The following is a 27,245-nucleotide window of genomic DNA, read 5'->3' on the forward strand; positions in this document are numbered from 1 at the left end:
AAACGTCAAAGGTTTTGTATTTTTTATTTCTTTTTTCCCCAGGTCAAGCTGTCAGACTTTGGCTTCTGCGCTCAGATCAGTAAAGACGTTCCTAAGAGGAGGTCTCTGGTCGGGACTCCATACTGGATGGCACCGGAGGTGGTTTCTAAGACGCCGTACGGCACTGAGGTCAGCAACACTTCAGGCCTTAAAAAGTCTTAAATCCATTGAAATTTTATCTTGTAGGTGTTAAATCATCACAGGTCTTCATTTTCTTCTGTCAATGTAAAGCTACCCAATCAGTCCAACACGCATCGAATAACCCAACACTCCATCTAAAAAAACAACAACAAAAACATTTAATAACACAAACAAATAATGCACAAATACTCTTGATTGAACATCTACACACACACACACACATCACCTATATACTGTATAACTGCAGGTTAACTATGTTTATATATAGTAATTTTAACTGTTAAAGCTATTAGTTGCTAGTTAATTACCTAAAGTTATTAGTAACTGATAAAGTTATGGTGACTAATAGCCTTTAACTATTCTGAATCTGAGTGTAATGCAGTAATGTGCACCTTTTGTAAAGCTGCTTTGAAACACAAAGGCTTATTCCCTTTATTAATCAGGGGTCGCCACAGTGGAATGAACCGCCAATTTATCCAGCACATTTTACGCAGTGGATGCCCTTCCAGCTGCAACCCATCACTGGGAAACATCCATACACACTCATTCACACACACACACACACACACACACTACAAACAATTTAGCCTACCCAATTCCCCTATAGCGCTGTGTGTTTGGACTGCAGGGGAAACCGGAGCACCCGGAGGAAACCCCTCGCCAACACGGGGAGAACATGCAAACTCCACACAGAAACGCCAAATGACCCAGCTGAGGCTCGAACCAGCGACCTTCCTGCTGTGAGGCAAACATGCTACCCACTGCACTACTGCATGCCCTACTTTGAAGCAATAATTATCAAAAGTGTTAGTAATGCATTGATAAACAACATTATGAACAATATACACTCACCGGCCACTTTATTAGGTACACCTCACTAGTACCGGGTTGGACCCTCTTTTGCCTTCAGAACTGCCTTAATGCTTGGTGGCATACATTCAACAAGCTACTGGAAATATTCCTCAGAGATTTTGCTCCATATTGACATGATAGCATCACACAGTTGCTGCAGATTTGTCGGCTGCACATCCATGATGCGAGATCTCTGACCTCTGGCATCAACAAGGCATTTGCGCCCACAGAACTGCCGCTCACTGGATATTTCCTCTTTGTCGGACCATTCTCTGTAAACCCTAGAGATGGTTGTGCGTGAAAATCCCAGTAGATCAGCAGTTTCTGAAATACTCAGAGCAGCCCGTCTGGCACCAACATCCATGCCACGTTCAAAGTCACTTAAATCTCCTTTCTTCCCCATTCTGATGCTCGCTTTGAACTGCAGCAGATCGTCTTGACCATGTCTACATGCCTAAATGTATTGAGCTGCTGCCATGTGATTGGCTGATTAGAAATTTGCATTAACGAGCAGTTGAAAAGGTGTACCTAATAAAGTGGCCGGTGAGTAAATATTATGTCCTGTAACATAATAACATGAAATTCAATAGGGTGCTAACTTTTTCACATGACAGCAGAGTACAGTGCACAAGCATGTGTGATTGTGTATAAAGTTGCGTGTTCAGGATCTAGAGTCTGTGTGTCTATCTCTCTGTGTGTTTACGTGTGTGTGCAGGTGGATATCTGGTCTCTGGGCATCATGGTGGTGGAGATGGTTGATGGAGAACCTCCGTATTTCAGCGAAACACCAATTTCTGCTATGAAGAGACTGAGAGACGAGCCGCCGCCGACTGCTAGAAACGCCAGCAAGGTCAGACTAACAGGATTATTATAGTGCAGTAAAATGATATGAAAATAAACAATAAAGTAACTCTCTTCACAATAACACAGACACAGGTTGTTTCTCCAGAACGGGCGTTTATTTAAGGTCGTCCATAATGTGCTTTGCGCCTGGCGCCGTGAGAATTGTATTAGTAAATGAACAGTACAAACGTATAAGAAATTATACGAACCACGATTATCTAATACATTAAGCAAAATAAACACCTCGTTGGTCGCTTGTCATGAAAAGAGGGTCCTTGGTTTAATAAAGTCTCCTTCACTGTCCCTTTTGACTTATGACAGCAGCAACTTTAAGCTTCTTAGACACATGTAACTTTACACAGCATCGACATGCGTCTGTTCATCAGTCAATCCGGCGATTCATAAACAAGTCACTCACATTACACGTCATTTCCTTAAAGTGACACGTTTCTATATGAAATGTCTTAAAGTACAACATATGAAATGATAACACATTTAAACCTTCCAACACATTTACATTTACATAATACAAAATATGATAACCTTAATTCACTAAAGAAAGAAATATGAAACAAATATGTAAAATAAATGTGCAATTATGCAAAAATGCTTGATAACAGCACTTACAAATAACACAGATCAAATATTAAGTGCTGCACAAACATTAATCGCTATTAATCACACCCAAAATAAAGGTTTTGATATTATATTTATATAGTTAAGGTCAAAATTATTCACCCTCCTGTGAAATTTTTATTCTTTTATTTAAATGTTTCCCAAGTGCTGTTCAACAGAGACACATTTCTAATCATAATAGTGTTAATAACTCATCTCTAATAACTGATTTATTTTCTCTTTGTCATGATGACAGTAAATAATATTAGACTAGATATTCTTCAAGACACTTCTATACAGCTTAAAGTGACATTTAAAGGCTTCACTAGGGTAATTAGGCAAGATTTAGTTAAGTGGGATGGTGTGTGTGTGTGTGTCAAACATTTCAGTAGATTACATTTGTTTTGGTTAATTATATATATATTTGAAGTGTGGCACGGTGGCTCAGTGGTTAGCACTGGCCTCACAGCAAGAAGGTTGCTGATTTGAGTCCCGGCTGGGTCAGTTGGCGTTTCTGTGTGGAGTTTGCATGTTCTCCCCGTGTTGGGTTTCCTCCGGGTGCTCCGGTTTCCCCCACAGTCCAAACACATGCGCTATAGGGGAACTAAACTAGCGGTAGTGTATGAATGCGTGTGCGTGTGTGAATAAGTGTGTATGGGTGTTTCTTTATACTGGGTTGCAGCTGGAAAGGCATTCACTGTGTAAAACATATGCTGGAATAGTTGGCGGTTCATTCCGCTGTGTTGACCCCTGATGAATAAAGGGATTGATGGAAAGCTGAGGGAAAATGAATGAATGAATGTATTTGAATGAATGTATGTGTTTGAAAAAGAAAACAGAAAATACTGGATGGCCCTTGTTATCCATCCACATTAAATGGCATTTTTAATGATCAGGCCAGCAGGTGGCGCTGATCAGCAGCAGCATTAATTCAAAGATGTTAAAGGCAAGTAAAATATATTAAAACTATAGTTTCAATGCTGTCCAAATCTAACTCTTTATATGCAGCAAGCTATAAAGTTCTGAGCATCCTCCTTATGCACACACGCAAAGCATAATGGGTAATTTTGTATGCTATGAGAAAGTCCGAATCATGTATTACAGAGAGCAGAATAATCAACTGTTCATTCATTCATTTTCCTTCAGCTTAGTCCCTTTATTGATCAGGGGTCGCCACCGCAGAATGAACCGCCAACATTATTATCCAGCATATGTTTTACACAGCGGATGGCCTTCTAGCTGCAACCCAGCACTGGGAAACACCCGTATACACTCATTCTCACACACACACACACACACACACACTCATTCACTACGGTGAATTTAGTTGATCAGTTCCACTATGGCGCACGTGTTTGGAGGGGAACCCTCCCACTCTAACACGGGGAGAACATGTAAACTCCACACAGAAACACCAACTGACCTAGCCGGGACTCGAACCAGCAACCTTCTTGCTGTGAGGCCACAGTGTTAACCACTGAGCCACCGTGTCACTCCATAATAAATAGTTTTTATTATCATAAGCTACTGTATGTGCAGTAGTTCTTGGATGTTGACGGTGTGTGTTCTGCTTCATTCAGATCTCTCCTGTCCTGCGGGACTTTCTGGACTCTATGTTGACCCGTGAGCCGCAGCAGAGATCCAGCGCATCTGACCTGCTCCAACACCCCTTCCTGCTGCAGTGTTCATCACCTCGCTGCCTCATCCCACTGGTGGAGCAGACCCGCAGACGCACATCCCACTGCTGACACACACACACACACTCTCCCATTACACCAACCCAGGCTCATTCTGATTATGTACCCCTGTATACATTTCTGGAGAGCGCCAAATATGTCCCAGGAGCCATGTTGTTTTTTGCAGTTGTTGTTTTCATGAATCCACCAGAGGGCGCTGTGTACGCTTTCAGATCTCAAATTTCTCTCCTGAGTCCCTTTCACACCTGCCGTTCTCACGTAAATCCACCAGAGGCCGCTGTCCGCTGACTGACTGACTGACCCACCCTCCTTTTTCCCTAAACCCAACCAATAGTGTTTTCAAAAGCAATCAGAAGAAGAAAAGTCCTCATGGCAGCCTGATTCTCACCACGTTTTCAGACTTTACCACATTCTCACCCTGTTATTTACTGGTCTATTTTATGTTTTGGCAACTGTTTTTGTCTTACTATCTTTCTTAAACGGTTCTTCACCAGACTCAAACCTCTTCATCGTGGTCAACTCCTTTCTGCGTGTCCAGTCCACTGATGTACATGGCGAGCTACTGGACAAACTGGCAACAGCAGGAAAACTGTCCATACGGAGGTAAGCGGTCAGCTGCTAGCGCGAAAAGGATTGTCATACCACCCCATAGCGTTCCTTTTAAAGACAAAATGCGGCCATACGTACCTCTGGCTACATAATTCATGATCTCCAGAAATGTATACAGGAGGACGTTTTCAGAATGAGCCTGTGTTGCATCATACACTCATCTACAGTCATATCTATGGACCCTTTTCACAAGGCTGCTATGCAGGGCTTGACATTAATTGATCAGCCACTGTGGCTAGTAGTTTCCCAACATTACTAGCCACTCACTATTTTCACTAGCCACAATTTTGTTGTTGGGGAAATATATTTTACATGCATGAATTTGACTTTGACATGCTAAAATGACTTGATTTAGATTGTGCATTATCTCCACATGCCTCCTCATTCATTTCACTTTGTGTGTGTGTGTGTTGTGTATGACTTTAACTCAATGTGCATGAGCAAATGGGTCATTGTTTCATAGTGTCGTATTACAATTAGTTTTTATTTCACAGGACTTTTCAGAGCCCAAAATTAAGGATTTACCTAATTTATCTCTCCAAACATAAATAATTAATTATTTTAAACGTGTCAAACCAAGCTAAATATAGCTGGATACTATACTTTTTATTTAACACAACGTTTCTTAAAGAAACAACAACACAAAACAAAAAACCGTTGACAAATAATAATAATTATTGTCATGTATCTAAAATATGCACAGTAATCTGTCCTGGCTAAAGGTCCCAGATCACTCATAAATGGGAAGTTAATATCCTATTAAAGCAATATTATTGTTAAAAAAATTATAATTAAACCACATTAACAAAAATAACTGTAAGCTAAAGAAAGCAGGTAAAAAAAACATACTTACTGTGTGACAATTAATGATGGATGAACACACACACACACACACGGTTAATGTTAGACCTATTAATAATCAGATCAAATAATGGTTAAAGCGAAAGCAACCGGCGCTGCTTACAAAAAGACAAATCTGGAGCTTTTGAAAGCAGCGAGACATGCTGTGTGTGCATGCTCATCACTTTTTGTCTAGTCTATTTGACAGAGAACCGATCACACTAGTTGCGTTTCTAGGTGAGGTTGCTTCACGCAAGGAAACGGGAGCGCACATCACATCAGCTGTTGGCACGAGTGATCATTCTCTCTTTCCGTATTCACCTGCTTTCTTTTGCTCGCGCGAACACTATTATTTTTGTCAGTCGTGCTGCTTCTCGATTCTAAGATCGCATTTGTATGCATGTTAGGCCATCTTTATTGTCGAATCCTGCTTTAAAAAAACTTCAACTTTAAAATTATTTTCAAACAGCCAAAGTGGCTAATGAGAGCGGCTGTCTAACCCGCCACAGCTGAAATCTACCTGCTATTAGCGGGTGTTAATGTAAAGCCCTGCTGCTATGACACATTTAACGGTCATCATGATCTTAAATATTTAGATTTCTTTTAAAACACACGTTCATGTTCATCCAGAAACTCAACAATACACTCTGTTCAGATTGACTCCCCTTTGGTGATGTTGGTGTCTGTTTTTGCCCTATTGACCTCCATTATAATCACATGTATTGATTGTAAACCTCTGACAGCATATAATCATGCATTCCTGATTGCTGCTGTTGGAAAGAGACAATGTGTTGTTTTAACTGTTGATCATCTGTTGTAGTGCAAAAAAAAGAAGATATTTTCATCATAATGCTCAGCCCTTAATATACTGTATGCATGACATGAATGCTAGTTTTAATAATAATAATAATTTCAAACACTTCTATAGCATTTTTCTGGCCACTCAAAGTGCTTTACACATTGGGCAGGATCTCCTCATCCACCACCAGTGTGCAGCATCCACCTGGATGACGCGACTGCAGCCATATTCCGCCAGACCGCACACCAGCTAATTGGTGGTGAGGAGACAGAGTGATGAAGCCAATTACAATATGGGGATTGTTAGAAGGCCATGATGGACAGAGGCCTGTGGGCAAATTTGGCCAGGATGTCGCGGTTAAACCCCTACTCTTTTACCAAGGACATCCTGGGATTTTTAACGAGCACAGAGAGTTAAGACCTCGGTTTAACATCTCATCTGAAAGACGGCGCTCACTGAGCAATATAGAGTCCTCATCAATATACTGGGGCATTAGGACCCACACAGACCACAGGTTGAGCGCCCCCTTCTGGCCTCACTAACACCTTTTCTGGAAGCAACCCATGTGGTCTCCCATCCAGGTACTGATCGGGGAACCCTGCTTAGCTTCAGTGGGCGACCATGTGAGAGCTGCAGAGAGCTAGCTGCCGGTTTTGTTACTATTTAACTATTACTATTTGACGTAATGATCAAGCAGAAAAACAGCACATTGTTAATCCACTGCACAAAACCGTTGACTAATTATTAAGTGTGCAATATCGAGATGTTCGATGGTGAGTTCATTGAATGCATCGTTTGAAACTGTTCAGGAACATGCATTAGGAGTAACTGTGGAATGATAAAAGTATCTGTTAGCGTTCCCTCTTTTCAGATCCAGCAGATTGTGAAGACACTGGCTGCGTCTGAAACCGCCTACTACTCAGTAGGTACTGCATTTGATTTAAACGTACTACTCGGCCATTAGAGAAGTACGCTCTATTCAGTATGAATGTGAAAAGTATGAATGGAATTCGAATGTACCACATCCGCCATTTTGTCATGGTCATGTGACCTACCTGCGTCAGTTGCGTCGCTTCACTCCCATTCATGAATTCTCTCGTGGGGCATACTTCTCGCATACTGATTATCGAATTCTGTGAATTCAGACGTACTACTCGGCTCGCATACTGATTTTAGCGTACTGTATAGTATGGAAGTATGCGGTTTCGGATGCAGCGACTGTGTTTTATCTTTGTCTTCAGAGATAGAAGAGGACAATAAATGATCTTTATAAGTCATGCTGTAAATATTTGGCATTTTGAACTTATTTGTTTCTTTAAACACTTTCATTCAGACTACTGGAAGGAAAACATTGTTACGACTTTAGGGATTACGCTGTAGCAGAAATGGGTTTGGTTACTGTGAGCGGGAAAATATGGATGAAATAAACAATGTTATAAAAATGTGTCGGACCAGAGGGATTCAGCAAAAGTGAAAGTATTTATTATGTTTGGAAACATCTTAAGGAATAGTCAGTCTAAATAATAAGAAATTATTTTAACAATCAGGTTTCAGATAGGTATTTTCAAAGTTATACAAAGTTCACCTCTTGTGTGCTGTTGGGTCGTTTTCATCTACTCTGAGGTGACTTTAATTTAGCCACTACTTTCTCTGTGTTTCAGCAAATGGGATGATTTTTGCTGATAAATCTTATTTTGACTCATATTTTGGGAAAATGCTTTGAAATTTTTAAAAACAACAACACACTCTGGGCAGATTGACTCTCCTTTGGTTATGTTGGTGCTGTTTTTGCTCCATTGACTTCCATTATAATCACATTTATTGATTGTAAAGCCATGACAGCATATCATCATGCATTCTTGATTGATACTGGTTTTCCCTGTTGGCATTAAGAGGAACAATGTATCATATACTGTTGTTCATCAAAAAAAAAAAAAAAAAGCTTAGTTTCTGGCTTTTATATGGAGTTGTGTGTGTGTGTGTGTGTGTGTGCGTGCGTGCGTGCGTGCGTGCGTGTGTGTGTGTGAGAGAGATAAACCTTTTTGCACTTATTTTATTATATTCTTTAGCACAATACATTTTGGTGATAGTTGGTCAGAATTATTCGCCCTCTTTGTTTTTTTTTTTTGTTTTTTCAGATTTCAGAATTTCTCACAGTATTTCCTCTAATATTTTTTCTTCTGGAGAAAGTCTTATTTGTTTTATTTCAGCTAGAATAAAAGCAGTTTTTAATTGTTTTAAAGCCATTTAAGGTCAATATTATAAGCCCCTTATTAGTTTTGGATTGTCTCCAGAACAAACCATCATTATACAATAACTTGCCTAATTACCCTAACCTGCCTAGTTAACCTAATAACCTAGTTAAGCCTTTAAATGTCACTTTAAGCTGTATAGAAGTGTCTTGAAGAATATCTAGTCTAATATTATTTACTGTCATCATGACAAAGAGAAAATAAATCAGTTATTAGAGATGAGTTATTAACACTATTATGATCAGAAATGTGTTGAAGAAATCTGCTCTCTGTTAAACAGAAATTGGGGGACAAATATACAGGGGGGCTAATAATTCTGACTTCAACTGTAAGCCTTCTTTCAGACTAGTGGAGGGAAAACTAGGGCTTAAGCTTTAACAGTGAAAATGTGGATGAAATAATGTTGTAAAAATGTGTTGAGCCAGAGAGATTCGGTAAAAGTGAAAGTATTTATTGGTGTTTAGGAATCTCTTCAGGGACAGACAAGGCTAAAATAGTAATACATTACTTAAAGGGCACCTAGGTTAGCGGTTTTTTCAGATTTAATATGTTTTGTGTCTCCAGAAAGTGTGTGTAAAGTTTCAGCTCAAAATACCCATCAGATTATTTATCATAGCTTTTATTAAATTCCTATTTATACATTTTTTCACTGGGTGGTGGTTTTGGTGTGCTGCTCCTTTAAGGCTAGTCCTCCCCGCCCACCGTTTCTACGTGCCTGTCAGCGTGCCTTAATCTCCTCCCTCGGCAGCGTCAGACAACAGACAGATTTAAAGGAAGCAGATCTCACATAGCGTCTGTGAGAAATACTACAGTAAGAACTTTACCAATCAGTATTTATTGTGCAGTTGCATGGTCACGCACACACACACACACACACACAGACAGAGCGCCTGTTTAGCTTTGCACTCTTTTTGCACGCAAATGTGACAGGATACAGGTTAATCTCCACTGCTGTGTGAATATCTCTTATGTTCATGTACAGAATAAACCTGAATTAACGTCCACAAACCAGGATTGAAGCGTCTTCCTTTATAATTGTTCTGACATGCGGCTGTGCTGATGAAGTAAAGCTGAAGTGAATCGCTGTACTTCATTGCTCTGTTATAAACATGTTAAACATGTAAAACTCACTCTTGATCACGTTTGATGATGATTGATGATCCTAGCGAACTGAACACATCTTTTATTCCCGGCTGCTTTTCGCTCGTCCTCTCTTGTTGATATGATTATACACGTGACTACCATGTTAATACATGCAGCTGTCAATCAATTTGGTGGGCGGGGGGGCCGCACTCCTACGTAAAGTTGCGGTCTGTCTGAAAACCGCTCCAATTGGTCCACCGTTTTTATGTTGTTAAATTGATAAAAAAAAATGACTGGGTGTGTTTATTTCATCCCAATATGACAGTCTATACACCATACATGCACATATGTCTGTCCAAACAGCTTGAAAAGTAGATTTTTCACCATAGGTGCCCTTTAAATAAGTTAGTCAGGTTTCAGATCATTTTCTTTAGGTTATACAAAGTTCACCTATTGTGTGCTGTTGGTCCACTCTGTGTTGATTTTGAGTCTTAATTTGGCCTCAGTTTCCTCTGTGTTTCAGCAGATGGGATGATGATTTTTTGGTGGCAGATCTTATCTTCAACATATTTTGTAAAAAAGCTTTGAACATTTGTTTTTTATGATTTTAAGTGGAAAACTTCATCATTTCTTTTGCCCAAATAGTTTAAATTTGCTTGAATTTTTACAGTCAGATGCCTTAAAAACATGAAATGACCATTGTTTTTCACAATTTTAGAAGCTATTAGATTAACCCTTATGTGTGCTGTTGGGTCGTTTTCACACTCTGGGCTGATTTTGAGGCTCAATTTGGCCTCAGCTTTCTCTTTGTTTCAGCAGATAGGATGATTATTGCTGACAAAATTTATCTTGACACGTTTCTTTTATCTTGACAGAAAATTCTTGGGAATTTTTGCTCCATTGACTTCCATTATAACCAGATGTATTGATTGTAAAGCCATGGCAGCAGATAATCATGCATTCCTGATTGTTGCTGGTTTTCCCTGCTGAGAAGAGGAACAATGTCATTTTGACTGTTGATCATCAGGTTACAGTGCAAAAAAAAAAAGAGCTTAGTTTCTGGCTTTTTATGGAGTATTTTGTGTGTGTGTGTGTGAGAGAGAAACCCTTCCGCACATATTGATATGTCTGAGAAAATGATCCCCTCAGCTCTCAGAACACAGTAAGTGTATTTTCACACACACACACTATAATCCAGGGGTTCCCAAACTTAGCCTGCGATCCCCAAAATAACAATGCCAGTAACTAACGACCCCCAGTATCATCTGAAGTGGTTATAAATATATAAACCGCACACACAACAGGCCCAAGTCTGTTCATCATTTAATCGTGAGTGGCGTAAAGGTGTCAGGAAGTTTAACCTGGTGCCATAAAGAAGTCAATGTGCTGCATCTGACGCTATTGCTGTCTTTAATATGACCTAATCACTCTAGGAGTCACCAAAAATCAAAAGATTAATAGTTCTTTATTTGCATGTCGTTTTTTATGTAACTATTACCTACATTTTTCTTCTATAGTTTATGAATATAATATGGTAATTCTAATAGTTTAATAAAATGAATTCGATTTTTGGAAATTGTCAAGCGAGCCGCACTTTATAAACCACTGCTATAATCTGCTGTTTTCCTCCACTGAACTCCATATAAAAGACAGAAACTCTTCAGCACAGGCCGATCTAAAGGGTTAATGCTGACTAATGATCATCAACAGTACAAATGTTCCCTATTTTTCCGTGTGTGTGTGTGTGTGTGTGTGTGTCCTCTGCTTTGTTGAATGAGGCTCAGTGACTGAACAAAGAGTCTGATCACAGAACAGTCTGCTCTTCATTCTTGTGTCTATTTGGAGGTGTTGCTGAGTGGAGAAGATAGAGAACGTCCTTCAGCCTGAAGAGCGGGAATGTCTTCTATCAAAGGGCCCTGATAAGACAAACATGCACACACTGATACACAGAAGCACACTGAAAGGCATGACCTGCTTTTATTAATAACTCAACACTCACTGGCTCAGTGGTTAGCACTGCGGCCTCAGAGCAAGAAGCTCACTGCTTGGAGTCCCGGCTGGGTCAGTTGGCGTTTCTGTGTGGAGTTTGCATGTTCTCCCCGTGTTGGTGTGGGTTTCCTCCAGGTGCTCCGGTTTTACCCACAGTTTAAACATGCGCTATAGGGGAATTGAACTAAATTGGCCGTAGTGTGTGAATGTAAGAGTTTATGGGTGTCATCCTTATAAAACATATGCTGGATAAGTTGGCGGTTCATTCCGCTGTGGCAACCCTTGATTAATAAAAGGACAAAAAAGAAAATGAATGAATGAAACTTATGATAAATATGTTTACTATTACTTATTATACTATTACTTTTAATGTCTAATTCTTAAAATGTAAGTTTTATGTTTATATTTTTTTATTTAAAGTGTATTTACAAGTGAATGTCTGCTAAAATTTCTAATAGTAAAATGTTTAAACCAGAAACTATAAGCATGTTTTTCTTTGTCTAAGACGAACACTGTAAAAAAAGCTTTCATTTATTCAATTAAAAAAATGAAGGTAATGGTTCACATCTATATTTTATCACCTGACCCATTGAAAAATCAATCATTTGCATTAATATTTTCTCTATGAGAACAACTTTGTATAACCTGGTAGAAAGCATATTTGTTTTGTTGAAGAAAAAGTCTAATTTAATTTCTCTATTTGTTTTAAATAAGCAGATCTAGCTTTAATTAAAACAACAATTCCCGTAAAATGTTCAATTATCCATTAAAAACAAAATAGGGTAATGGTTTAACATCTACATTTGTTCACTTGAGCCAATAAAATAAGAAAAGATTTGCCTTAAACTATATATATATATATATATATATATATATATATATATATATATATATATATATATATAAAAATAATAGTCCATGAAAGTACAAAGCGTATTATAAAGATTGCTGTACGAGGACAACTGGAGCTAGGAGAACACCAGGGTTGTTCAGCAGTGTCTCTGTTGTCAGTAATCTGACAGAATAAGCAGGCAGAAGGCAGCACTGTCAGTTAACCTTTTTATTCTGAGCTCAGAACATGAACAAGACCATACCATCGAGGTGTTTACACACTACCCTCATTGATGGTGATGGCCAACATTTTATAAATGAAATAAATATTGGGTTTAAATCACAGAAGCCATCTCAAACATAAACACAAGTTTACAACAAAATAACCCATGTGTTTAACTAATATAGCACAAACTAACTACATTTCCCATGATGCACCTGGTTATAGGTCACAACTTAATTTTATAATGGTACAAAACAAATATTTCTTAGTTGAACTTTTAATCAAAACCATTTTTAAAACATATTTAACTCTGTTTTGAACTTACATTACTTGAAAAATAAAACCAATAATATTCAACTGAAATGAAAGATAAGTGTGTAATCGGATGAAGTACTGCTTAAAAAAAAAATAGTTTGTTCGGTGAATGAGAGTAAAATGTGCCTCTATTTGCAAATGATAAACATGCATGTTATAATGTAACACATTCTAGCATTAAATATACACGTTCATGCTTGCAAATTGTCTCAGAAAATGAAATAGATTTTTTTTAAAGTAAGAAAGAAAGAAACTAATACTACATGAAATGTAAACTGGGCGACGTGGTGGCGTAGTAGGTAGGTCGCTGGTTCGAGCCTTGGCTGGGTCAGTTGGTGTTTCTGTGTGTAGTTTGCATGCTCCGGTTTCCCCCACAGTCCAAACACATGCAGAACAGGTGAATTGTCCGTAGTGTTTGTGTGTGAATGAGTGTGTATGGATGTTTCCCAGAAATGGGTTGCAGCTGGAGGGGCATCCGCTGTGTAAAATATGTGCTGGATAAGTTGGCGGTTCATTCCGCTGTGGCGACCCTAGTTTAATAAAGGGACTGAGCCGAAAATAAAATGAATGAATGAATTAAATGTAAACAGGGGGGAAAAAAATCTATTTTCAATGTCTCCCTTACATTTTTAAATAATAAATCACATGCAAAACAATGATAATTAGTCTTAAAAAGACGAAGAAAGCACAACATTTCGTTAACTAAAAGACATCTAACATCAAGCGTAATGCCAGAGCTGTTCGATTCATTTCAAGTCTATTTATATAGTGCTTTTCACAATAATGATTGATTCAAAGCAGCTTTACAAGACGCACATTACTGCAAAAGTGAGCTCTATTAGTCACCATAACTTTATTAGTTACTAATAACTTATTAACTAGTGACTAAAAGCTTTAACAGTTAAAGTTATTATATATAAACATAGTTAACCTGCAGTTATATAGTATATAGGTGATGTCTATGTGTACATTCAATCAAGCCTGTTTGTCTACGTCTGATATTCCTGGAAGTAGCTGGAAACAGTCAGGCAGGTGTTAGTTGTCTATATATGGAGATCAACAACTAAAGGTCTCATTACTGACCCCAGACCACATTTAACTGCAGATAAACCCCTGCGCCTCCGCTTTTCCCTTCACACCCTTATTTGGCTCTGCGTTTGCCTCTATAAAGACCAGCAGCGGTGTTTGAAAGTCTACAGTTTCCTCAGCTGAGGAGAGATCCAGATCCGAAAAACTCCTGCAAACGTATTCACGATGGGTGATGCTTTAATGGCAGAGTTCGGGAAGGCGGCTCCATTCCTGAGGAAATCTGACAAAGAGCGGCTGGAAGCTCAAACCAGAGCCTTCGATATCAAAACCGAATGTTTTGTGGTGGATGAAAAGGTGGAGTACGTGAAGGGGCAAATCCTGAGTAAGGACGGAGGGAAGGTGACTGTAAAAACTGAAGACGGAAGAACGGTGACGGTCAAAGATGGAGAAGTGCATCCTCAAAACCCGCCTAAATTCGATAAAATCGAAGACATGGCGATGCTAACGTTTCTTCATGAACCTGCGGTGCTGTTCAATCTAAAGGAGAGATACGCCGCATGGATGATCTACACCTATTCTGGGCTGTTTTGTGTCACCGTGAATCCTTATAAGTGGTTACCGGTGTACGATGCAGATGTTGTCGCTGCTTACCGTGGTAAGAAGAGGACAGAAGCACCTCCTCACATCTTCTCCATCTCAGATAATGCTTATCAATACATGCTGACCGATCGGGAGAATCAGTCTGTGCTTATCACTGGAGAATCCGGCGCTGGGAAGACTGTAAACACTAAGAGGGTCATCCAGTATTTTGCTAGCATTGCCGCCGCTGGGGGATCCACTGGAAAAAAGGACTCGAGCAAGGGAACTTTGGAGGATCAGATTATTCAAGCTAACCCTGCGCTGGAGGCTTTCGGCAATGCGAAAACGCTGCGAAACGACAACTCGTCTCGCTTTGGGAAATTCATCCGCATTCATTTCGGGACGAGTGGAAAACTGTCATCGGCTGATATCGAAACGTACCTGTTGGAGAAGTCAAGAGTGACCTTCCAGCTGAAGTCTGAGAGAAACTACCATATCTTCTTCCAGATATTATCCAACGAGAAGCCAGAGCTTCTGGACATGCTATTGATCACCAATAATCCATACGACTACTCGTACATCTCACAAGGAGAAGTGACCGTCTCATCTATCAATGATAATGAGGAGCTGATAGCGACTGACAAGGCTTTTGATGTGCTTGGCTTCACGTCTGAGGAGAAGATGGGAGTCTATAAGCTGACCGGCGCTATCATGCATTACGGAAACATGAAATTCAAGCAGAAACAGCGTGAGGAGCAGGCCGAGCCCGACGGCACTGAAGACGCAGATAAAGCAGCTTATCTGATGGGGCTGAACTCCGCCGACCTGCTCAAAGGACTCTGCCATCCAAGGGTCAAGGTAGGCAATGAATATGTTACAAAAGGACAAAGTGTGGACCAAGTGTATTACTCAATCGGCGCACTGGCCAAGTCAGTGTATGAGAAAATGTTCAACTGGATGGTGGTGAGAATTAACCATTCCCTTGACACCAAGCAACATCGTCAGTATTTCATCGGTGTGCTTGACATCGCTGGCTTTGAGATCTTTGATTTCAACACCTTTGAACAACTCTGCATTAATTTCACAAACGAGAAGCTGCAACAGTTCTTCAATCACCACATGTTTGTTCTGGAGCAAGAGGAATACAAAAAAGAGGGAATTGACTGGGAGTTCATTGACTTTGGGATGGATCTGCAATCCTGCATTGATCTGATTGAGAAACCCCTAGGGATCATGTCCATTCTGGAAGAAGAGTGCATGTTTCCAAAGGCCAGCGATCAAACATTTAAAGCAAAGCTTTATGACAACCACCTAGGGAAAACCAATATTTTCCAGAAGCCACGAGCTGTGAAGGGAAAGGCAGAAGCACACTTTGCTTTATCCCACTATGCAGGTACTGTTGACTATAATATAGCAGGTTGGCTGGTGAAGAACAAAGACCCGCTGAATGAAACAGTTGTCGGGCTTTATCAGAAGTCTTCGTTGAAGCTGTTGAGTCTTTTATTCTCCAGTTATGCAGGATCAGAAGGCGGGGAAAAATCAGGTGGGAAAGGGGCCAAGAAAAAGGGGTCATCTTTTCAGACAGTGTCTGCCCTGCATAGAGAAAACCTTAACAAACTAATGACCAATCTGAAAACCACACACCCACACTTTGTCCGCTGTTTGATTCCAAATGAAAGCAAGATTCCAGGAATCATGGACAACTGTTTGGTCATGCACCAGCTTCGCTGCAATGGTGTACTTGAGGGAATCAGGATTTGCAGGAAAGGGTTTCCTAACAGGATCCTTTATGGAGATTTCAAACAAAGATACAGAATCCTGAACGCTTCAGCCATCCCAGAAGGACAGTTCATAGAGAACAAGAAGAGCGCAGAGAAGCTGTTGGGGTCTCTAGATATTGACCACACGCAATACAAATTTGGCCACACAAAGGTCTTTTTTAAAGCAGGTCTGCTTGGTACATTAGAGGAGATGCGAGACGACCAACTTGCTCGTATCCTCACTGGAATCCAAGCACTTGCTCGTGGACTTCTGATGAGAGTCGAGTATCAGAAGCTGGTGGAGCGTAGAGATGCGCTGATGGTGGTGCAGTGGAACCTGCGCTCTTTCCTCGGTGTGAAAAACTGGCCGTGGATGAAACTCTTCTTCAAGATAAAACCCTTGCTGAAGAGCGCCGAGTCCGAAAAGGAGATGGCAAACATGAAAGATGAATTCAATAAGTTAAAGGAAGCCTTGGACAAATCTGACGCCAGAAGAAAAGAGTTGGAAGAAAAAATGGTTTCTTTGCTTCAAGAGAAGAATGATTTGCTGCTTCAGGTGCAATCGGAGCAGGACACGCTAACGGATGCAGAAGAACGGTGTGAGCAGCTCATAAAAAGCAAGATCCAGCTAGAAGCTAAAGTTAAAGAGCTGTCGGAACGGATTGAGGATGAGGAAGAAATAAATGCAGATCTCACAGCCAAGAGACGTAAGCTAGAAGACGAATGTTCTGAGCTCAAGAAAGACATTGATGACCTGGAACTTACACTGGCTAAGGTAGAAAAGGAAAAACACGCTACTGAGAACAAAGTGAAGAATATAACTGAAGAAATGGCATCTCTTGATGAAAACATAATGAAACTCACCAAGGAGAAAAAAGCACTGCAGGAGGCTCACCAGCAGACACTGGATGACCTTCAAAGTGAGGAGGATAAAGTAAATACACTAACAAAAGCCAAAGTTAAGCTTGAACAACAGGTGGATGATCTTGAGGGCTCGCTGGAGCAAGAGAAAAAAGTCCGGATGGACTTGGAGCGCAGCAAGAGGAAACTGGAAGGAGATGTCAAACTGACTCAAGAAAATGTAATGGATTTGGAAAACGACAAACAGCAACTAGAGGAAAAGCTTAAGAAGAAAGACTTTGAGATCAATCAGCTGAATCAAAGAATCGAAGATGAGCAAATGGCCTCGGTGCAGTTGCAGAAGAAATTAAAAGAAAACCAAGCTCGGATTGAAGAGTTAGAAGAGGAGCTGGATGCAGAGCGAGCCGCTCGTGCAAAAGTGGAGAAGCAACGATCTGACATTTCCAGAGAACTGGAGGACATCAGCGAGCGCCTAGAGGAGGCAGGGGGAGCCACGTCTGCTCAGGTGGAGCTCAATAAAAAAAGAGATGCAGAGTTTCAGAAGATACGCCGGGATCTTGAGGAATCCACCCTTCAGCATGAAGCCACCACTGCCTCTCTACGCAAGAAGCATGCAGACAGTGTTGCTGAACTGGGAGAACAGATTGACAACTTGCAAAGAGTCAAACAAAAGCTAGAGAAGGAAAAAGTTGAGTTAAAGTTGGAATTGGACGACCTTTCCTCAAACATGGAGAGTATTGTAAAAGCCAAGGTCAATCTAGAAAAGATGTGCCGATCACTTGAAGATCAGATGAATGAGCACAGGTCGAAAGCTGATGAAGCCCAAAGAGCTCTTAATGACGTGTCAACACAGAAAGCAAAGCTTCTGACTGAAAATGGTGAACTTGGACGTCAACTGGAGGAGAAAGAATGTTTGATTTCCCAACTTACCCGAGGAAAGACTTCCTACACGCAGCAACTTGAAGACCTGAGAAGGCAACTTGAGGAAGAAGTAAAAGCAAAGAACGCTCTGGCTCATGCTGTACAGTCAGCACGCCATGACTGTGATTTACTCAGAGAGCAATTTGAAGAGGAACAAGAAGCAAAAGCCGAGCTCCAGCGAGCATTATCAAAGGCTAATACAGAGGTGGCAACATGGAGGGCGAGATATGAGACTGATGGCATTCAGAGAACCGAGGAACTGGAGGACGCTAAGAAGAAACTTGTTCAGAAATTGCAAGAAGCAGAAGAAGCCGTGGAGGCAGTGAACGCAAAGTGTTCTTCACTCGAGAAAACCAAACATCGCCTTCAAAATGAGATTGAAGATTTGATGCTGGATCTTGAGAGGTCAAATGCTGCGTCCGCAGCTCTGGATAAGAAACAAAGATCTTTCGATAAAGTCATGGCGGAGTGGAAACAGAAATATGAAGAGTCACAGTGTGAGCTTGAAGGAGCGCAGAAAGAGGCTCGCAGTTTAAGTACTGAACTCTTCAAGCTGAAGAACTCCTATGAAGAAACGCTTGATCACCTCGAGACCATTAAAAGAGAAAACAAGAATCTACAGGAGGAGATCTCTGACTTGACGGATCAAGTGGGCGAAGGGCGAAAGAGTGTCCATGAGTTGGAAAAACTGAGGAAACAGTTGGAACAGGAGAAAACGGAGTTGCAGTCGGCGCTAGAAGAAGCTGATGCTTCGGTTGAGCATGAAGAAGGTAAAATCCTACGCGCGCAGCTGGAGTTTAACCAACTCAAGGCAGATTTTGAGCGCAAGACGTCTGAGAAGGATGAAGAAATGGAGCAAGCGAGAAGAAACTATCAGCGTATGATTGAATCCTTGCAAGCCTCTCTTGAGGCAGAGACGAGAAGCCGTAATGAGGCCTTACGAGTAAAAAAGAAAATGGAGGGAGATCTTAACGAAATGGAGATTCAGTTAAGCCAAGCCAACAGACAGGCAGCTGATGCCCAAAAGCAGCTCAAGATGATCCAATCATGCTTGAAAGAAACCCAACTCCAGATGGACGACACTCTTCACAGTAATGATGACCTCAAAGAAAACATAACTCTACTGGAGCGTCGAAACAATCTCATGCAAACCGAATTAGAAGAACTCAGAGGCATTCTGGAGCAAACCGAAAGAGTTCGCAAACTTGCCGAGCAAGAACTCACCGATGCCACCGAACGGATGCAACTCCTGCACTCTCAGAACACAAGCCTCATCAATCAAAAGAAGAAGCAAGAATCGGATCTTCTCCAGCTGCAAAATGAACTGGAGGAGCTCGTGCAAGAGAACCGCAATGCTGAAGAGAAGGCAAAGAAGGCGGTCACTGATGCAGCAATGATGGCCGAAGAGTTGAAGAAGGAGCAAGACACGAGCGCACATCTTGAAAGGATGAAGAAGAATATGGAACAGACGATTAAGGATCTGCAACACCGTCTAGATGAAGCCGAGCAGGTAGCGATGAAAGGAGGGAAAAAGCAGCTACAAAAAATGGAAGCGCGCATCCGTGAGCTTGAGAATGAGCTGGACGCTGAGCAAAAGAGAGGATCAGAGTCTATTAAAGGGGTGAGGAAATTCGAGCGGCGCATAAAAGAGCTGACCTATCAGACGGACGAGGATCGCAAGAATTTGGCTAGACTGCAAGATTTGGTGGACAAGTTGCAGCTGAAGGTGAAATCCTACAAACGTTCGGCTGAAGAAGCTGAAGAGGTGGCCAATGCAAACACAGCCAAATTACGAAAACTCCAACATGAGCTGGAAGAAGCAGAAGAGCGGGCGGACATTGCAGAATCACAAGTTAATAAGCTGCGTGCCAAAACTAGAGATGGCGCACCTGGAAAGAAATCTCAAGATGAGTAGCATTGATAGTGCAATCGCACCTGGATTTGTTTGTTCACTGGTTTTAAAGGGGTAGTTCACTTAAGAAAATTTCAATTTCCTGGTAATTTACTAATTTCAATTTACTTTGTAGTCATCCAAGATGTAGAAGAAGAGAACATTTAAGTAGATTCTGAGCTGAATCCGTGATCCTTGGGGATTCATATGTATTTTTTTTATGTAATACATTACTTGTTACTTAGAAAAGTAATATTATTATGTAACTTACCCCCATCACTACCGACATCTGTTTGATCAGGCTGTGAATGAAAGCTAATAATATTGTAAATAGGGGCGTCAAGGTGGCATAGTGGGTAGCACAATCGGCTCACAGCAAGAAAGTCGCTGCTTCAAGCCTCGGCTGGGTCAGTTGGCATTTCTGTGTGGAGTTTGCATGTTCTCACCGTGTTGGCATGGGTTTCCTCTGGATGCTCCGGTTTCCCCCACAAGTCCAAACACATGGGCTATTGGGGAATTGGGAAAGATAAAAAATTAGTAGTGTATGAGTGTGAATGTAAGGGTGTTTCCTGGTGTTGGGTTGCAGCTGGAAGTTTATCCACTGCATAAAACATATGCTGGATAAGTTAGCGGTTCATTCCACTGTGGCTACCCCTGATTAATGGAGGGACTAGGCCGAAAAGAAAATGAATATTGTAAATAAGTCAAATTCTCACACATACCAGTAGTTTCTCTTCACAAGACCTCAGTGTATTATTAGGAGCCGTGATTACTGATTTGGACTCGTTTGTTTGTATTTATATTTAATATAACAACATGTCACCATTCACTGCCATTATAAAAATCCTCAAGCACCATAGATTCAGCTCAAAGTCTTTGCTCACCCCAAAATAAAAAAATCCTGTTCATTTATTCACCCACAGGTCATCCAAGATGGTGAATTTTTCTTCTTCAGTAGAACATTAAAGGCGATTTTGAGCTGAATCTGTGGTCTTTGATGATTTGTATAATGGCAGTGGATGGCGACAGGTTTAGTAGATGAAAAATAAACAAACAAACAAGTCCGAATCAATAGCCATGGCTCCTGACAGGGGCATAGCAACCGAGTGGGACGGAGGGGATACGACCCCCTCGCTTTTAGAGACAGACCATTTAGAAACAGGTAATTAATACTTATATGAGTGTAAACTTTTGGATTTCATACAGCCCACTTTAAAATAGCCACCACACCCCTGGCTCCTGATATATGAAATAATGTTCAATTTCTTACTCACACCAATAGCTTCTCTTCACCTTAATGTATGATTAGGATCCATGATTACTGATCTGAACTCCTTTTTTAATTCATTCATTTTCTTTTCGGCTCAGTCCCTTTATTAATCAGGGGTCGCCACAGCGAAATGAACCGCCAACTTATCCAGCACGTTTTACACAGCGGATGCCCTTACAGCTGCAATTCACACTACGGCCAATTGAGTTCATCAGTTCCCCAATAGCGCATGTGTTTGGACTGTGGGGGAAACCAACACTGGGAGAACATGCAAACTCCACACAGAAACGCCTACTGAACCAGCCAGGACTCGAACCAGCGACCTTCATGCTGTGAGGCAAACTCATTTGTGTGTTTATTTTAATCTAATCATCCTGTCACCATTGTTTAATGTTCTAATGAAGATCAAACATCATCTACATCTTAGATGACCTGTGGGTGACTAAATTAACAGGAAATTATAACTTTGTGTAAACTGCCCCTTTAAGAGAAGCACATCTGCACAAATACTATTTCAAGAGTTCACACTTAGCTGATGATTAATTATAAGCTTGTTTGGCATGCTGTCCCGGGGGAGAGCCCTGAGCTCATAAGATCCTCGAGCCTGGGGCTCCCTCCCGTTGCAAGGCGAGAGGGGAGTTTGAGCTCAGGTAGATCTCGAGAACTCCCCCGCTGTAATAACCAATGAACAGCCAGTGATTGCTCTTGAGAGATAACCGTTTACTAGGAGCATGTCTATAGTGCCGGTTTGGATTAGTCAATTAACTTATGTTGCATGTTTTTTGGACGGTGGGAGGAAACCGGGGGACCCGGGGGAAACCCACGTGAGCACGGGGAGAAAATGCAAACTCCGCACAGAAATGTCTGCTGGTTTGGTAAAGCCTAGAACCAGAGACATTCTTGCTGTGAGGCAACAGCGCTAAGCACTGGGCCACCGTGTCACCCATCTAGGAAGAAGGAGGAGTAGGGGTGGATGGGGGGATTCTTCAAAACGAAGATAGCGGTGGTACGTAACCCAGGGTATTTGTAGTAGCTTAGGAGTCGTCTGATTGGTGCATTGAGAATTGGATAATGCGGATCCAGCCGCTAGCAATCATAAGCACGTGATCCTCTCGAAACTTGTTTATAACTAAACTTCACTTAAAGTCCTCATCTTTATTGTACAGCAGTTTGACAGTGTAGATTAAAAAAGAGGAGTAAAAACAAGTATGACTGAACACCGTTTGACTCCATTTGAAAGCACTTTTCATGTTAAACCTGAAATAAAATGCTTTTAAATCACTATATTTTCATTCTTGTTCATCATATCAGGAGTCCAGCATTAGGGTATACAGCTGAAGACTAAACTATTCGTCCTCCTGTGAAATGTTTATTATTTATGCTGTTTAATGGAGCAAGGACATTTCCCCCACAGTATTTACCATAGATTTTTCTGCTTTTAGTTTGGCTGGAATAATATAAAAGTCAAAGCTGATAAGGTCAATAATATTATCCCTCGTAAGATTCCCCCCATTGGCTACAGACTAAACCACTGTTGTCCAATGACTTGCAGAATTAAGCTAAAAAAAATAAACAGAAAGCAAATGAGTTATTAGAAATGAACTATAGCGATAGATTTACCCCATACTCCACTGTTGTATTTCATTTTTAGACATTTGTCTTGTGTTTGTCCTCAAACTGCTCCTAGGACTAGTTGGACATGGACCACAAAACCTTACGTTGCATTTCTGCCAGTAGCCAAATGTAAATAGTTTGGCTCAAAATGCTCATTCTGATTATCTTCCATGAATATATCAAGAGTTCAAGATGCTAAAACCTCTTAGTGCTATTTGTAATTATCTTCTCAGATGAGTATTGTGTAGACTTTTATAACAAAAAATATATATTGTCATTGCCTTTAATGTGAAATTAAAAAATGAAATATTACAGAACAGAAAATGCTCATTTTAGAGGAACGTTTCAGCTGGCTCTGAGGGGGTTTCTGCATGTAAACTGTTTATATTTAACACTTGCCTACTGTAATATATATATATATAAAGTTGATTTGTTGTTGTTTTTATTAGAAGTATGCATTGCTGAAAACTTAATTTGCACAACTTTAAAAACTATTTTCACAATATTTAGATTTTTTTTAATCTTCAAATTCTAGATTTCAAATAGTTTTATCTCAGCTGAATATGATCCGTTCCTAACATGTGTACATCAACAATAAGTTGGTTTATTAAGTGATAACGTATAAATATCAATTTCCAAAATTCTTACAACAGGTTTTGTGGTCCAGCGCCACACTTATTTATTTCAAATAAATAACAACAACAATAATAATTAAATAAACAAATATATGAATGAATAAACAAAAACTATAAACAAACAATAAAAAACAAACAAATGAATTAATAACCAATACATGAATAAAAAACAATAAATTAATAAAATAATTCAATAAATAAAAAAATAAAAATAAATAATATAAAATAACTAAAATAATAATGAACTAAAATACATAAATGAATAATTATTAATACATAAATTAATGAATTACAAAATAATAAAAGAACAAATAAAAATAATAATTGAATAAATAAAAAATGATAAAATAATAAAAAATCTAAAATGAATAAATTATAAATAAATGAATAAAAATAATAACAAATGAATTCACTAAAATAATAAATGAACAAATAAAAAAATTATCATTGAAAAATAAAATGAATAATTATTAATACATAAATTAATGAATAAAAATAATACAAAATACAAAATAATAAGAACAAATAAAAATTATTATTAAATAAATAAAAAATGATAAAATATTTAAAAAATCTAAAATGAATAAATGATAAATAAATTAATAAAAATAATAACAAAAGAATACACAAAATAATAAATGAACAAATAAAAAAATTATCATTGAAAAATAAAATGAATAATTATTAATACATAAATTAATGAATAAAAATAATACAAAATAATAAAAGAACAAATTAAAATAATTATTAAATAAATAAAAAAATGATAAAATTATTTAAAAATCTAAAATGAATAAATGATAAATAAATTAATAAAAATAATAACAAAAGAATACACAAAATAATAAATGAACAAATAAAAAATAATAATTGAGTAAATAAAAATATATAAAATAAAATACAGATGTAAAATTAATCAATAATAAAATAATAAATTATATATATATATATATATATATATATATATATATATATATATATATATATATATATATATATATATATATATATAATTAAATCAATAATTAAAATCTAATTTATAACGAAGTTTGTTGTGTCTTTTATATATATGGTAGCTATATTTATATATATTATTATTATAAATAAATAAATATATATTTATTATATATTCGCTGATCAAAAACAATTAAGAAATTATTTGAGGCCAACCATGGTTTAAAAGGGAGCAGCAAAGAACTAAATCTTTTATTTTTAAATACAAAAAATAGAACAAACATTTAATCATATTAAAATGTAAAGCAGAAATCACAAACTACCACTGAACAAAATCACTTCAGTACTTCTGCAACCGATTCAACTCAGTAAAATAGTTTATTTACAGATTTCACACAAGACATACTGCTTTCAATGCGTCGGTCTAAACATCTCTCTTTAAAACAGAATACTACATATTTACATTTAATACAGTTTAATACAATCTGTAACCGTTACAAAAACAGCAGCACTTTTCTCAAAAGTCTGATCTACAGGTCTCATTTCAGAGTTTTACATTCAGCACGCTTCACACATCTTTCTAGAGCACGGAGAAGACGACAGCCTCCATATATACAGACATTATATATTTGATCTTACAGTAGAACTCGGACACAACAAACATGCTTCAACCAATCAAAACACAGTTACAGTCATTTTAGACCTCTTCTGGGTCAGATACAACCGTTTTAAATGAATATAATCCCAGAAAACGTGCAAATATTGCATTACTTCTGTTCATCAGAAGTTAATTATTTTGGAAAGGAGACATGTGGGTGAGGAAAGTTTGACTTAAACTCAAGGGGAAAGAGTTTGATTTGTAGGAGGGGGAAAAAAACTTTGGTTTCTCATTTATTACAATTTAAAGAGACAGCACACTCACTGGTGTTTACTGGGTGTAACCACAGATACAGCTACACTGGAGCGTTTAAAGTCACGATTCATTAGTGGATCACTTGTTTGTTAGCTTATAGACAGACCAGCTGATCGACATGACTTTAAGATGCTCCAGTGTCCCTGTATCTGAGGTTACACTCAGTAAACAGCGATGAGTTCCATGAACTGATGACCTTCACAGCCAATCACAGTCATTTCTGTTGAGCATGTGAACACGATGACCAATCAGCGCTGTTTAAGAACGAGCTCAAATGTTAGCAGGAAATGTATGTACGTCTTTAAAATATCAGTACTGATTGGTAGTGAATTCCAGTATTGTGACAACACTATTAACTCTACATTAATAGACATCAGAGAGCAGGCTATAAACACAGCTCCAAATGCTGTATTCCTGACCACCTAAAAGCACAAATATAATCTGTTTAATGAGTGTGTGACTATTAATGTCAATGGCAGATTCTCACAACATTCTTCACAATATCTATATTTGAGTTCGACAGAAGAAACACAGGTCACACTTTATTTTGATGCTCCGTTTGTTAAATTTAAGTTACATTGCACTTACATGCCAACTAATCCTCATTAGATTATACGTAGACTGTTAGGTTGGAGTTAAAGTAAGTTGGCATGTACTTGCAAAGTTTCTTCTAGTCAGTTAAATGTCTGTTTAGCAGCAGTATCAACAGATATTAAGCAGACAATCTACTAATACTCAAATGGACCATCAAAATAAAGTGTTACCGAAATACATTCAGTTTAGAAACACTTGAGTTTGAGAGAATTAGGAAATGATCATCGTTTTTGGGGTGTACTGTCCCTTTAAGAAGACAACAGAGACTTGCTGATTTAGAATCAAAGGGAAATCAGCGAACATCACTTGTCTGTCATATTAAATTGCACATCAATCACAATTAATCCAAGATAATGGCAACCTTTCAGGTCATTTGGTCAGCAGCGTCCACTAAACAGAGGATCTTCTCCTGTGATTAAAATCATCACAATAAATGACACAAATCACGTGTGTCTGGAGAACTCAGGCCAGATTTAAACTGGTGAACATGGAAATAAGGCTTAAAGAGTGGATGAAATAATCATCTAAAAATACATATTTTTATTATAAGCTAAATTATCTATATATAATGATCTATTTATATGTAAAATGATATAAATATAATACAAAAATACATACAAATGTATTACGTAAATGCTAACTTTTATTTTATATGCGATTAATCAACACAATCTCACGGCAATTCGTAACTTTGATTTAGTGGCTAATTCGTACGAATTCGTACGATCTAATTTGTACAATTTAGTACGATTTGCTCATCTGACAATGACGGTTGGGTTTAGCGGTGGGGTTAGGAGCCATGCCTCCTTTTTAAAATCGTACAATTTCGTACGAATTAGCCACTATACTGTCAAAACGTAAAATACTTACGTTTTCTCGTGAGATCAGGCTGGATTAACCGCATAAGAATGAGGCATAGTGAATACTGAATGCAAAAAGTCTTTAAACTGCAAGAAATGATGTGTAAATTATTATGTGAATTAGGGATGGGCGATTAATCGAAGAGTAATGGAAACTGACAGTCAGAACCCATAATTAGGGCTGTGTGGTTTGGGGGAAATATCTGATCACGTTATTAGAGATTTGATTTACGATT

General features: G+C 38.8%; 2 protein-coding genes across 5 annotated transcripts in view; both read left to right on the forward strand.

The window, feature by feature from the left end:
* pak6b (p21 protein (Cdc42/Rac)-activated kinase 6b) overlaps positions 1-9,695 on the forward strand; it is a 49,884-nt gene extending 40,189 nt beyond the window's left edge. For all 4 annotated transcript variants that reach the window (XM_056480950.1, XM_056480951.1, XM_056480952.1 and 1 more), the window contains 3 exons: positions 43-168; positions 1,748-1,882; positions 4,071-9,695. In XM_056480950.1, coding sequence (XP_056336925.1) covers positions 43-168; positions 1,748-1,882; positions 4,071-4,238 — 429 coding nt within the window. In that variant the 3' untranslated portion in view covers positions 4,239-9,695. The remainder of the gene's footprint in view (positions 1-42; positions 169-1,747; positions 1,883-4,070) is intronic.
* Positions 9,696-14,357: 4,662 nt separating this feature from the next.
* On the forward strand, positions 14,358-22,673 carry myh6 (myosin, heavy chain 6, cardiac muscle, alpha). Its single transcript, XM_056480948.1, has one exon. It carries the CDS (start codon positions 14,383-14,385, stop codon positions 20,191-20,193), a length of 5,811 nt encoding a protein of 1,936 aa, XP_056336923.1. The 5' UTR covers positions 14,358-14,382; the 3' UTR covers positions 20,194-22,673.
* The last annotated feature ends 4,572 nt before the right edge of the window (positions 22,674-27,245 follow it).

This window comes from Danio aesculapii, chromosome 20, assembly GCF_903798145.1.
Source record: "Danio aesculapii chromosome 20, fDanAes4.1, whole genome shotgun sequence".
Taxonomy (NCBI): Eukaryota; Metazoa; Chordata; class Actinopteri; order Cypriniformes; family Danionidae; genus Danio; species Danio aesculapii.